The sequence below is a fragment of the Branchiostoma lanceolatum genome, chromosome 1 (assembly GCF_035083965.1).
Source record: "Branchiostoma lanceolatum isolate klBraLanc5 chromosome 1, klBraLanc5.hap2, whole genome shotgun sequence".
Classification (NCBI taxonomy): Eukaryota; Metazoa; Chordata; class Leptocardii; order Amphioxiformes; family Branchiostomatidae; genus Branchiostoma; species Branchiostoma lanceolatum.
Genome location: NC_089722.1, coordinates 25,858,908 through 25,873,541, shown reverse-complemented (window position 1 = coordinate 25,873,541; position 14,634 = coordinate 25,858,908). Strand labels below are relative to the sequence as shown.

The following is a 14,634-nucleotide window of genomic DNA, read 5'->3' as shown; positions in this document are numbered from 1 at the left end:
ACACTAACAGAATATTCTTCTGTATGATAGTCAACATTTCCTTTCAACCATGCACCAGGAACCTGTATGAAAAACTGCAATTATGTATACGTTGTCAGCTTATCGACAATGAACCGAGATAACGTTATATATTTTCATACAAATCGATAACACGTTACACGATTGATCTTCCTTGACATCGATGTGTAGTTTTCTAATTTTCAAACATCTATGACGTCACACGGCCTATCAGACAAAGATGAAGCCGTATCCACGGTAACCGCTGCAGTAGCAGTTTTCGCGCTGGGAGTGCTTCTTCCAGGTCCCTCGGCACCCGGAGGCGTCCACCGCCGTCCACCTGCCCGTGTTGGGCCCGCTGGCACCGTCCCCGCGACAGTGCATCTTCTTGTCCATGGCGTGCGGCTGACACTCCACGCACACGTTAGCGCCGGCCCGGAGGGTCCGCGTCCAGCCCGCCAGGTAGTTCGAGCGGAGACGGCAGGCAGCCGAGGTGGAGGTGACTCGGAAGTTCACACAATACCTTTGAGAATAAAGATGACAAGAAAATTTATTTGCATGCGTTTGACTTGTAAATTCCGTTACATTTAAGTTTGTTTCATTGTTTTGACTCTCCATTATGTTTTGATTCAATATTTCTAGTCTCTTGAGTTATCGTTACTTCGGTTATCATCTAATTATGATTTCTCCTCTTTGTTGAAGACTTATATTTTCAAGTTAACCTTTATTGCTGTATTATCTGTCATTATTTGATATTATCAAATGCTGCTTCGTATTTATATGTAAGGGGTTTTACCCCCCAGAAATCTTTGAAAAACGCCACCAGGCGACCTGTATTTCTGGTAAAACAAATAAAGTGAAACTGAAACTGACTATCTTTTGAAAATTCTGAATCAGATCATAAAAATAGCAGTGACTGAACGCAAAGAGAGTAACAACGCTTTTTTGCTTTCAAAATCGATGTCTGGATCATCAGTCAAAATGAACTGGGACGAAGGCCGCTACCAACTACCAAGCAAACATCTTTGACCCGTTGCTCACGTCACACTTTCGGAAAGTGACGTGTTCTGAGCAATCAAGTCCTCGGTTATCCTGGAGAAGATAAGTGGACCAGCACTAGTCAAAACATGAATGAGGGTCATCTATAGAGTTAAATTAAGTGCTAACCATACAGTGGTTGGACTGACTCACATGTGCGATTTTCTGTTATCCATGATGAGGCCCATGGCTCCCTTCGGTTCGTCGCTCAGCCGAAGATGACCGAAGGACGCTGGCAGGATGTGCGCGACCTCTACACAACAAGGCAGGGGCAAGAAACACCGCTAAATGTTGGATCAAACTGTTCAGTTGTGATAGTTGCAATCTGCAGAAGGACGCAAGTGGGCGCACCTTTATTTTATCAACTATACAAGCCATATCACTACACCACGGTAGAGATATACAGATATGAGATAATTTTGCCTTACCACTAATTCAAAACTTTCCCGGGAACTGTTAAACTTTCCCGGGAACTGTTTGAAATGAAAATGGATAATCTCAATGTTTGCAAAAGTTGTAACGTTGGGTAACCTAAATTCGGGATTTTTCCGATAATGGTTGACTGAAATCAATCTAGCAGAACAATAAACCATTCTTTTTTTCTATTATTCTGTCAGTATCATGTACTATCTTTGCACTAATCATATATATGGTAGATTTTGTCTCTAGTCGTGCTGACACCATAATATTTCAACTTGAAACTACCGTGCGCCGCACGCACAATTACAGTGCTGCCGGACAGGGGGGCACATTAATTCGGGAGAGAAGATTCGTCTTGAATATCTTACCGCTAATCACATTTTATACAGCAGCTATTCGTTCCATCCTTGGCTTGAGGAGAGTGCTATGGATATGGACGTGTCCAAGTAAAAAAAATACACGAAAAAACGGCCGTACCGCACACATCAGGCCTACGGGAACAACCCGTGTGTTGAGTCGGTAGCTAAAGAACGTCAAAGTCGACATCCACCGTCATGGCAACGTGTACATTATTCATGGCAAGTTAGCCGGATGCCGTAGCATTGATAATACTACTATGTCCATGTGTTCCTTGTTGTGTTAGGAGCAAACTTTGAGGAAAATATCGTCCTCAGTCCACAATCACACGCAACATTTAGACAAAAAAGTGTTCCTCACAAACCTTTGTCGTCTGCTTGACAACAGGATTCTGGGTAATGATATGGCGGCGGGAAAATACACGTGCCGTAGGTTGTAGCAACAAAGAGGGGTTTTGATGATTGATCACACTTAGAGTCCAATTGCAGGTCAGCAATTTCAAGAAAATAAGTTGTCTTGTAAATGATTGTGTTTAGCAGGAAGCGGATGTGACATTTGTCTTATAAACCAGCCGACAACGATGTAGTGTGATTCTCCGCCATTCTCCCACGAAGCCCTCAGACTGTTCCAATAAGGGACGGAGAGTTTTTGTTAGTCTCCAACCAGACCCAATAGATTGCAAAGACCGTATCCAACTGGAAGAAGGAGCTTATAGTACAATCTATGAGACTTGGGTTGGCTATGAAAACTCCTTCTGCCTGTTGGATACGGTCTTTGCCAACCCGTAGGTCTGCTTGGAGACTAAGTTTTTGTCCTCGTCGCCTTCTAATGCATGCTTATCGAAGCTTTTCAGACAGTGTTCTGAATACGTTAGTCTGTCAAGTTTGCATTTCTAGCAGTATTACTGATGTTGCATCTAGCACATATCCCTAAATACCCCGTTTTCGAAAAATCCCGAATTTAAGTACCCCACGAATTTAGGTTACCCAACGTTATATCGGTTATTTCACAAATATCCATTACCCAACAAAATTTGGACGATATTCATCATAAAGTTTTAAGAGCGCAATATATTAATAAGAAAGTGTTCGAGTGTTTTACCTTTCGTGGCTGCCGAGCACCAGTAGCCGTAGTTGTAGCAGGCTCTCTTCTGCACTAGGGGTGGGCACTCTGGGCCCCCACCCCGGGGGGAGGTCAGGACATACCGCCTTCTCTCGCTCACCCCTTCCCCACAACTCACGGAACAGCCGCTCCAACTTCCCCACTCACTCACTTGGCACGCCACAGCTAAAACAACAACAAGAACAACGGTTTCAAAACATACTGAATACAACATACGTATTAAACATAAGTAATGCTTGTACTTCTGTAGTTAGATACAAGTTAAAATCCTTCCCACACCTTTCGGTGTAACGTTGGGTAACATAAATTCGCGGGGTACTTAAATTCGGGATTTTTCGAAAACGGGGTATTTAGGTATATGTGCTAGATGCAACATCAGTAATACCGCTAGAAATGCAAACTTGACAGACTAACGCATTCAGAATACTGCCTGAAAAGCTTCGATAACCATGCAATAGAAGTTGGCGACGTCAAAAACTCTCCGTCCCTTATCGACAGAGTCTGGGGGCTTCGTGGGAGACTCACACTGCACGGTTGTTCGCTGGTTTATAAGACAAATGTCACATCTCCTGCCTGCTAAACACAATTATTTACAATACAACTTATTACAATCTCTTTTGCTAACCTGCAACTGGATTCTAAGTGTGATCAATCATCAAAACTCCTCTTTGTTGCTACAACCTACGGCACGTGTATTTTCCCGCCGCCATATTGTTACCCAGAATCATGTCGTCAAGCAGACGACAAAAGGTTTGTGAGGAACACTTTTTTGTCTAAATGTTGCTTGTGATAGTGGACTGAAGACGATATTTTCCTCAAAGTTTGCTCCTAACACAACAAGGAACACATGGACATAGTAGTATAACCATTGCTACGGCATCCAGCTAACTTGCCATGAATAATGTACACGTTGCCATGACGGTAGGGATCGACTTTGAGTGACGTTCTACCGACTCAACAAACGGGATGTTAGCAAAGGCCTGATGTGTGCGGTGCGGCCGTTTTTTCGTGTATTTTTTTTTACTTGGACACGTCTATATCCATAGCACTCTCCTCAAGCCAAGGATGGAACGAGTAGCTGCTGTACAAAATGTGATTAGCGGTAAGATATTCAAGACGAGTCTTCTCTCCCGAATTAATGTGTACCCCTGTCCGACAGCACCGTCATTGTGTGTGCGGCGGACGGTAGTTTCAAGTTGAAATATTATGGTGTCAGCACGACTAGAGACAAAATCTACCATATATATGATTAGGCCAGAGCAAGTAATTTTTATGGATGACATCAGCGCCCTCATTAATTTTCGCCTGATTTCGAAATAAAAAACAAGAAATTTCATTGCCCTCCGACGGTGGTCAACATGCCAAAAATGGGCAAATATGTCGTAAACGTTGACAGTCTAAGGTGTTTCATTGCATATGAATACCCAGTGTAGTTCCTGCCCATGATGGTATGACAAGCTGTTTTCTGCGTTTGTTCTAGTTAATTGAGCTGTATACACATCTTCAAGAACAGTATAATGTTGACAGTCTAAGGTGTTTCATTGCATATGAATACCCAGTGTAGTTCCTGCCCATGATGGTATGACAAGCTGTTTTCTGCGTTTGTTCTAGTTAATTGAGCTGTATACACATCTTCAAGAACAGTTTAATGTTGACAGTCTAAGGTGTTTCGTTGTATATGAATACCCAGTTTGGTTCCTGCCCATGATGGTATAATAACAAGCTGTTTTCTGCATTTGTTCGAGCAAGGACATTATATAAATTGGGGGGGGGGGGGGGTGTTCTAGTTAATTGAGCTGTATACACAAGGTGTTTCATCGCATATGAATACCCAGTGTAGTTGCTTCAGATGATGGTACAACAAGCTCTTTTCTGCATTTGTTGTAGTTATTGTTGCATATATTGAGATGTATACACATCTACAAGGACTTGTTTACTGTTGAATCAATGAGGTTTTATATCATATATGAAACCTCATTGGTTGAATACAGGAATAAAAGACCTGTTGGTTATGATATCATATTTCGTCGCCTCCATTCTTGTTTAACAAGTTTTATGATCTCAAAATTTCAAAATATAGGAATCTTGTTTTTTTTGCCCACCTTGTTTTTTTTTCGCCCTATCTCATTAATTTTGGAGTCTGCGGAGGATGTCATCCATAAAGTTTACTTGCTGTGGCCTTAGTGCAAAGATAGTACATGATACTGACAGAATAATAGAAAAAAAGGATGGTTTATTGTTCTGCTAGATTGATTTCAGTCAACCATTATCGGAAAAATCCCGAATTTATGTTACCCAACGTTACAGCGCGTCCCATCTCCGTTTCGATAGCCCTTGGACCACACAGTTGTATGCACAATGACTACAGCAGGGGACTATTCTATAAGGACACAATCATTCGTAACTCAAAGGTTGTAAACTAGTTAACTATGGGAATAGCAGCCAATGATCCTTCGTAGCTCCCTCGTGCACTTATATTGAACTCCTCGGTATTTTCTTCACAGAAATGTTCAGAGTTGTGTTGTTATTGTTGTTTTAACTGTGATCTATGTATCTTACACCGACAGGGCTTGTGAGAACACGGCGACTTTTGACCTGTGCGATTGAAAGCCTCTGTCTCAGACGACAGTCATCACATCTCTAATGGAGAAAATTACTTGAAGAAAAACAGGGCCACCATCTTGAAGGCTTTCAAATGACGGGCTGCAAGTACTGTCTATGGGAAAAGGCGTATTGTGTCACCTAAGGAGTGACATCGCGCGATGGAGTGTTACAGAGGTCTTCCAAGTTGTCTAGAAGGAGCTATGGGCACGTTAAAATTAGATTTAACCTTGTTCTGAGATTCTTCAGTGTCTGAGACGTTGTACAGAGTCAGCGATTGCACTCATCACATCAGCGCAGGTGTGCCGTGATAGAAACCTGCTGTTAGGCCGACTCAGGTCAAGGGCGGCGTGTCTGACTGATTCATTCACTATCACACATACAGCCCGTCACCCGCCTCCAATGGATGCCCCGGACTTGCACCATAGCTAGTACACTAGAGGCATACACCCCGCCCCCCCCGAACAAAATTTCAAAGCAGATGTAAGGAGGAAACAGTGTTTTTCTAAGGGGTGGAAAACAGTTTTGATAAACATTCGGTAGAACATGATGGCAACATTACTCCCCACATCTGCTTGGAGATTACTTTGCTATTGGGTACCCACCCTTTCGCGACATCTGAAAGTACATGTATGATACCACCGTACCGTACTAAACGAAGCGCACGGTTCCATCCCAATGGATCATTGTAAAGTGTAGGAATCAAGATTTGTCTCTGGTCTTATTGCTGGGCATGGGAAAATGTTTTCTTCCATTCTCTCAGTAAAATATTAAGGTCAATCTAAATCCTATTTTATCTCAAATCTACATAACTGTGATTTTATAAAAGCGAATGTTTATTTTACATCTAAGCAGAGGTATCCTGGGGATACTCCAAAGATTATTTTTAAGCAGTGAGGCTTTCCTACGCCTCGATGCATTGATCCCAAGATTTGCGACATGCTATTTTCAGGGGCTAAATTGTGGAAAGAATCTGGGTGCGCGGGAGGGGGTAGCAGATGGGATGTTCACACACAATCAGTACTGAACTTCGATGACACGAAAGCAACGGATTCCAAAATCGTCCTCTTTTAGGTCTTGACATGGTGTATTGATAATCTGGAGTAGAGTAGCAATAGTCTCTATCAGATTCCTTTGGTCGCTGGAAAAACATAAGTAGAAGTACACAGGTGTAACTCCCTGGTCGGCTGCCTCTAGCAAATAATTCCGCCTATTTGGTCCCAATTTCTACTATTTGCCTAGCAACTCAAGAAGTCTCATATAGACTAGAGTACCACCACTCCATCGCCTTATGCGGCAGTGGCCCCTCCGCAGTTTCTCATTCTAACAGAATTCTGGGTCAATACAGACAGATAAGAAGAGCCTACGCCGTTATGCCAGGCGTTTTGACAAGATTCATCAACTATACAACAGGCTAACATAGCGGTCAGTGTTACATGTATTTTCATTTTGTCCCCTTGAAAGGATTGGTCGAGGTAATTTACAGTATGTCCATCATTGGACAAAAAAAGCTTTATGCATTTTTAAAAGGCCGTTGGGATTATTAGTTCTCACCAGAAAAAGATTGAAATACGTGGATATTGAAAATAAATGTAAGAATGGTATTTAGACAGTTTAAATACGTATACGGACGAATCGTTTTGAGGCACGCCCGCCCCTATGACATGGATAGTAGAATCGTGTTGTTACCACTCCATGCACACTGACACCTCCTAGCCTTACGATATACAAGGTTAGAAAGAGGTCACGGTTGGTGGCTAGCGCTGTACCGTTGAACTTGAAACTGGCCAGTCTCAACCATGACAAAGATACTGTGAACATTTACACTCACATTTCCGATAACTTGAGGTTTTTCATTACCGCCCAGTGTAAGCGAAAGTACTTTTATTGAGTGCTAGTACTTTTATTGAGTCAGACCTGATCTCGAAACACGCGCGTGTTTCTTATGATCTGTGCAATTCTGTTATGGATGCATATATGGATATGACTTGAATAACGTAATTAGTTTAGTTTAGCCAAATCGTGGGATAGGCCCTGTATAGTCGCTGAAGACTAGTCCAGCCTTTGTTTTGAAATAAACAGTAAACAACTAACCGCAGCCGCGATTGAACTCCCCAAAGCCAGATGTCTTTTTTGTGCAACATAAGCTGACATTCAACAACTTCAACAGTTCCAACATTGAACTTGGACATGTTTAGAGAAAAGGTCGCGTAAAGAGCACATCGCGGCGAAGTATGGTAAATGTTTTTCTTACCGGCTGATCTTACACAACCCTCGGATTCAAATGTCTGTATTTCTGCCAATATGTTGATCAATAAGGTTTATAAAGATACGGTGCAGTTAGAACTAAATCTCCCCATACATATATTACAGTTAGGAGACCAATGAAGACAATAAGTAAATGAATCTGTTGTGATTATTTCCTGAATTTCGATTTTGCTCTCTCGAATTTTGCAAACATTCTATACCTTCTATGTCTGCTTGAATTGAAGATTCTGAAAACTATGAACAAATGAAACAGCTGTTGTCATCATATCCCATAATAAACCGGCCACTTGTGTGTTCATCCTCTTTCTCTCATTTAATATTCCGTTTGAGAGCTCTGTCTTCCTCGGCTCGAGACAGATGGTGTAGGAAACCCTTGCTACATATTTTTCCAGACATGGTGGCCTTTAGGCCGGTCCTGTGGCCAGGGCGCGCTGCCAACATTCCTAGATGACTAGAGAGCTCCACGCTAAGCGGACTCTCCTATCAAGAAAGACAACTGTCCCTTAGCTATAGATGCATGTATGCACCATGGTGTAAATGTATACAATGTGTTACTGGATCCAATTCAACATTTGATTAGAACCTCTATTGTTGTATAAGAATTAGAAGCCAAAGAGATATAACTAAAATCTGAAGCAAGCATATGAACTCGTAAACTTATCTGTACTGTGGCCAATTACATTCTGTACGTGTTACAATCATATTTACACAACTGTTATGCGTGCTGATTTCTTAACCAGGACATTGATAAGATATCCATTTTTAGGGAAAATCCTAACCATGCAATCAGCACATGCATGCGTAGACATGCGTGATACCTAAAGGCGATTCAAATTTCCTTGGCATCAAATATTTCAAAACTCCGACATCTTTTAACCGCAAGGAAAGTCTGACTTGACGACATTTCAAAATATGATTCAGCGGATAATGTAAAGAACCATCATTGTATACAGCGATAGAACCCTTTATCTTAGAAGCTTAACTGACTACGAGATTTTATCCCCAGCGTTTTTAGTGTTCTTTCCATATCTGAAATATTTTTTACTGATACGTACTGTTTAAATAGACATAAGAAAACATGTTTTTCATTCCTCGTCTTTATCATCAGATGTCTAGACTACAGGCATCCTCAACCTTGGATATCCAGCTGTTATTGAAAGTTCCATGTTTTTCATGTGTAAACATGGCGATTGGCTGATGAATAATCATATAATGTATATATAGCTGATATCTGAATTATTTTATACGGCAATCGCAAAACTGAAGGTCATCGTTACAATCAATGAGAAATTTGAATTTAAAGTTTTCCCTGGAAGTTGTTTACCCTCCCTTTGTTTCAATTTGTACATTTCATCCTTCGTATTTACATGTAGCCTCATCAGCAGGCTTCGTGCCGGCCTTTGTTTGGCTGCGCTGCTTTTTGATTGCATGTGTGTTATTTTGGTACTAAGACTTGGCAGCTGTTAGGAAAACGGTAGCTAAAAGGATATCATTTACCAAAAGCCAAGTCATGAAGGCTGCTATTTGAGGTTAGGTGACCATCAGAAAGCCTGTAGCAATCAGCAAAAGCACATAACAAACAAGCCAAAAATGCCGGTCACGAAGCCTGGCAAGGAGGCTATTTCCTATATGCGTCATACTGTATCAGTAACTGTGAAAGTACATGTAGTCTTTAATACTTCCTGAGACACTACTCATTCAATCTCTCAGAAACACCCAGCTGGGAGTGTCTAAAGCAGCGATAGATAAGACAATTGTGAAGCACTAGTCGAGGTCAGAAGGCCACAGCGAAAAAATGAAAGTAGAAATCCCCAAGGACGTCTGAAATTCTAGACACCGCCATCTGTCTCAAACCAAACAAGCCATAGCCAATGTCACAGGGACCACCCCGGATAGCTTTTTATCTGTATATGAATGCCAAGCATTGTCTTTCTCATAATATCCGTATAAAACACTTGTCACATATTCATTGTTTTTGCGTGATCGCCCGGTCTAGTAATAATGCATGGCCGTTACAGCTATTAACACACACTTCAGAATTCGAATGTGGTCAGGGGAAGGTGTCAAGTGGACAACCCGTTGGCTTGGAATTAAAATTCTTCTGTCTCTTTGGGTAAACACGAATTGTTTTGATAATTGTTGGTGATTAGGACTCGATTTGTCATCTGTGTTTACAGACAAGCTGTCAAATCAACTTGACTTTTCTCTCCCGCAAGTGGACGTTATCAAACTAGTTGGGCACGTTTTCTTCCGGTGTTTTTGTTTGTCCCATACAATTGTCAGTTCACTGTCAAAAGTCATCTAAAGTCTAATTTGCCATCATTATTTCTATTTCTCGTACAGAGCTAAGACTTCGTGCATTCGTAAATTTCAGATATACAATATCTGTGCTGAAATCTACAACATGTCATTTACAACCACAAAACCGCAGCGATATTTTATAGGGTGGCATTCACTACGGACGGGCGATAAACGCAGGGGCGTGACTGTGTCAATTAACACTAACTTGTTACATGCAGCTACTGGGTTTTAACACTTTCTTTATTAGGAACACTTAAAAAACGCTTGATGTCACGTCTATAGTATCAACTGGATACGACTGGTACAGCTGTTGCGAAATTGTTTTGTAGAAAAACGGAGCTGTTTGAATGTTTCTCTAACACGTGTTTTAAAATAAACGTGCTCTTTCTTTAAGTGTAGCCATATGTTACCAAACGATACGCGAGTGACAATATCCGAAAGAATTACAGTCATTTCCATGTTTGACACGTTTGAAGTCTTTCCTTTGTCACCGCTAGTCTAAATAATTATGGGGCCCTGGTCGACACAAGTGTCGGACGGCCGCCACAGTTTACAACATGTCACACGAAGAATGCCCTCAGTATATATTGCAACTGGAAGTCCGAAAATACCACAGCGGCACGCATATATATATACAGTAGTAGTGTTTCTGAGTTTGCCTGTGCTGTATTGACCAGACCTGAACGCACTGGTAACGTTACCACATTTCATCCGAATACTGGTCGCCGCGCCAGCTGGCTGTAGGTTGAGTGGGTGAAACTGAACTTGACGGGTGATCGTGGTGTGCCAAGTCGTTTCATTGCCAAGTTAATCTTGAGGTGGTTCATTCTTTCGTATCTTTTACAAGAGGTTAATTTTTATGTGTTTTCTGTACGTCTTTCTCCGCGTTTCAATTTGCTTCGCTTAACCTCCATAGCAGGCATCTTGGGGAGTCGGTATTATGTGCTGTTTTCTGATTATATGTCAGTTATGATTGTACTGTTGACTTTCACCAGTAGGCTAGGTGGCTGTCAGAAACCCGATACAACTTCAGAGAACAGCACATGAGATGATTTTTAAAAGCCAAAGAAGCCTGACCTGCCACCACGCATGTCGCACAGTGAACTTCATTCCCCTGAACGATTCTACACCTTTAATAAGTAATATACAGGACAATATGGGCCCTGTTTGTCTGGAGTTTGGAGCAGGCCCAAGTCGGTGAAAACGTTTTTCTCGTCAGATTTATTAAGTGCATTGCAAGCACATATTGGCAAGGCATGTCCTCGGGAGAACACCCTACACACCACTAATCACACGGACTTGACGTTCACATGAAAGCGTCGCGGACTGGTGTGTGGGTGTGCGGACCTTTGGGCATAGATTCTGAGGATCAGAGGACGGAAGTTATTAGGCATTCGTCGAGCCAAGTAATGAAATTAGGGTGACTGGGTTAGAGGTGTGTGTCTGACGCAGTGAAACTGTCACCAGCAGTAATGCGTGTAACCGGCCTGTTGTCAGGCTGTAGGACCCGAAATAGCAAGTACGTATCATGAGTATTGTGTTAACGTTGCAATAATAATCTCGAAGCACGACAGACCACCAAGGGATGTTGAAATCTCGGAGGACTAGGAGAGGCTAGAGGGCCGGATACACGAGAGTCTTCCCATCATGGGGGGATGACGTCATTGGGATGAATAACTCGTCCGTGTTATACTATATACATTTATGTTAGAGGTAACGAAGGAAAAATGAACGAGACAGAGAATACAAGTAGTGGGAAAGATAGATGGAGAGGGAGGGTACCAAAGAAAGAAAAAGGGGGATGCATCGAAAGGAAGAGAATGAAAGAAGACTCAACAAAGATATGAAGAGAACGAGAGAAATGGGAAGGATAACAAAAGAATAGAAAGACAGGAGAGGAAATAAAGAAGTTCCTATATAAGCAAATGACGGGCTGTCAAGTACATATAACGCAGAGGTCTAGGTGCCTGTGACTTGTCCTGCGGCAGTCTTTGACCTCTACTTAACTGGAACGTCTAGAAGTCAAGTACAAAATGGAACCCAGGGACCACTTAATTGTCGGCCTAGTTTATGCCTTTCTTAAGGTCTGACACTGCCCAATTCAAGTGCTCTGAAGCTCAGACTAAATAAACACGAGCGCGTCAGGCCTTTCAGAGATGGCAGCCCTCCCCCTTGAACCTCTTTTCTCCTCAACTCTTCTAAGCAAACACGGCTGTCAAAGAGCTTCAAAACGTTGAAAAGGACTGGTCCCTTTGCATCCCAGCTCTGGTTTCAATGGCCAGGTCGTACAAATACCGATACTTTGTTAAACTGTTTGTCCGAACCTACAGCAACAATTAACGTTGTGTTGTGGTGAGACTTAATAACTTGTTTTCGCAGGAGCCCATTCCCACGCGAAGAAAAAATGTGTTTTGATATAGGGGAGCGCCCAATTTGGTAAGAAGAACGCGTTCGCTGAAGAAAACGACTGCAGGGCATATTTTAGAGACGAAAATGCGTTGATTGACAGGAGAGTCAGACGGCATCAGCCGAGGGAAGACGATCCGACGTACAACACGCTCAGTAGGTCGGACGTGTTGACGTTTTCCCCGCGGAAATAAAGCCACCCGTCTTCGTGTGACACACAGCTGTCTGTCTAAAATAACACTTAAAACGAACCTCTTGGCTCTCGCTTTGTTTTGCCAGGACATAGCGAGAAAAGATTAGTACAATCTCAACACAAACGCAGAGACACACACACCAGGAGAACTATGTGCATGAGGCGTACGTAGCTAGTTCCTGAGATCGCTGAAGCTTTAGGTCACAACTACATGTCAAACCTAATTCAACTTTACCAAGGCCACCGAGCCAAAAGTCAAAACGTACTTGCACCCAGATGTGAAACTTGTGAAATATTGCCTGTTAAAATATTTCGCGTATATAAGAAAGTTTTCATGCTATGTAACCTATGACATCGTGACTTTGTGCTAAAATTGTACGGTCAAGTTCGAATGTTCCTCACCTTGGCAGGCGTTCTCGTAGTCGGAGCAGCAGTCCCGCATCACGTAACAGTTCTCGTCGCAGAAGCACGCGCCCTCGGTCCCGTCCAACCGACGGCCGCTCGTCTTGCACTCGTTGTTCTTCCCCTTACAGCACAGGTTCTGCGGGTAGCTGAAACAAGTCGCCGCGACGTCCCATACCAGGCACTGGAGCAAGGTAAACGCCACCAGGAGAAGAGATACGACGGTAGACATTGTTGCGGAGAGGCTTTTTAGTGATTTAGTGATCTTCAAAAAAGGAGTTGTAAACTTGGCAAAACGACGCTGACTCTCTGAAGCCTACGGTAGCTTAGGAAGTCGTAACGACGATGACTATCTTTCCTGTCACCTGCGGTGTTTGATTTAAGGAAGTAAACTATGTTAGGTGAAGATCCGCTCGAAAGTCATGAAATGACGCAGTCCTGAAGTCCGAAAAGAAGTGCAACCCAAATGTTCTACTCGCGAGGGAAACTGCAACCTCAGTCCGTTTGGTACTTGTTCAACTTCGTCGGTCCTTTTACTTGCTGGGACGTAAACGCTGTCCTCGGGGATGCCCGTGATTCAGAGATGACAGAGTCGCCCACGGAATCCTGCGGTATCAGGCGGTCATGGTCGGCGCCGGTTTGGCGACGTGGTCCGAGGACTTCCTGGGTTGGATGTTTCTGAAAAAAGGGGTGCGCCCCGGATCTCCTGTCACCAAAACACCCGCTCAGCTGGGGATCGGGCAGCTGATTGTTCAACGGTTGGCCCTGTGTTGTGCGCGTGTGGACTCGTCTTGTTCTTGGGGGGAGATTCGTTCATACTGCGAGATGGGTCTGTCATATAGAGCTCGTCCGTTAAGTCACATACCTCAACACCGGGCCTGAACTGTCCCTTTACATTGTTTAGCAGTGCATATTGTGTGGGGCTATCATTCAGTCAAATGTGAAGTTTCCAATTGACCTTTGAGTCGCAGCCAATACTTAGGTCAAGTTCTTTCTTTTCTAGCCCTTCTGCCATGTTCTCTTGTTCTATCCCACCTTCTGCTATACTCTAAATATCAAACATCCGGAAGACATCATAACATGATAACAGAAAGTCGAAAAGACGCGGGAAGAGGGCGTGAGCGATGCAGGTTTGTCGTACACAGGAAGTGTCCATCAAGTCGCTGCACCTGTGGAAGAAGGGTTGGTTGGCACACGCCCTCGACAGGCTGACGGCTGATGTTTACTTTTTCACGGATGTTGACCCTCTGTAAGTCTGTTCTAGCAGATGTTCGCCCGATGACAACTCTTACAAACCAAAAAACATCACACTGTCGAACGGTTTAACTGAAGATCAAAGACGATGTGAAATGGAAAACTAACAGCCGCTCTGTTTCAATGCTAACGTTACCTACATAACGTCATAGTTTTGATAGAGGTAAACTTTCTACACGTATACGGCAGTTTTCTGGAAAATGCCTTAAATAATGACTAAGCTAGCGGAAAGACAGTTTGGCACAAGTTGTAAGTAAATGGATACGATGTTCATT

At 42.9% G+C, this 14,634-nt stretch overlaps 1 protein-coding gene across 1 annotated transcript; it reads right to left on the bottom strand.

Annotated features, from left to right (window-relative positions):
- Nucleotides 1-119: 119 nt before the first annotated feature.
- Nucleotides 120-13,463, bottom strand: LOC136444841 (somatomedin-B and thrombospondin type-1 domain-containing protein-like). Its single transcript, XM_066442597.1, has 4 exons — nt 13,106-13,463; nt 2,914-3,099; nt 1,189-1,288; nt 120-520 (listed from the first exon to the last, which is right to left on the bottom strand). The coding sequence occupies exons 1-4, from the start codon at nt 13,335-13,337 to the stop codon at nt 229-231; spliced, it is 810 nt and encodes a 269-aa protein (XP_066298694.1). The 5' UTR covers nt 13,338-13,463; the 3' UTR covers nt 120-228.
- Nucleotides 13,464-14,634: the final 1,171 nt, after the last annotated feature.

Excerpts from the sequence above, each read along its gene's own strand:
- LOC136444841 (XM_066442597.1), bottom strand. The coding sequence starts at position 13,337 with ATGTCTACCGTCGTATCTCTTCTCCTGGTGGCGTTTACCTTGCTCCAG. Across the intron at positions 3,100-13,105 it reads CTACGAGAACGCCTGCCAAG|CTGTGGCGTGCCAAGTGAGT; the intron begins GTGAGGAACATT and ends TTGTTGTTTTAG. Across the intron at positions 521-1,188 it reads GATAACAGAAAATCGCACAT|GTATTGTGTGAACTTCCGAG; the intron begins GTGAGTCAGTCC and ends TTATTCTCAAAG.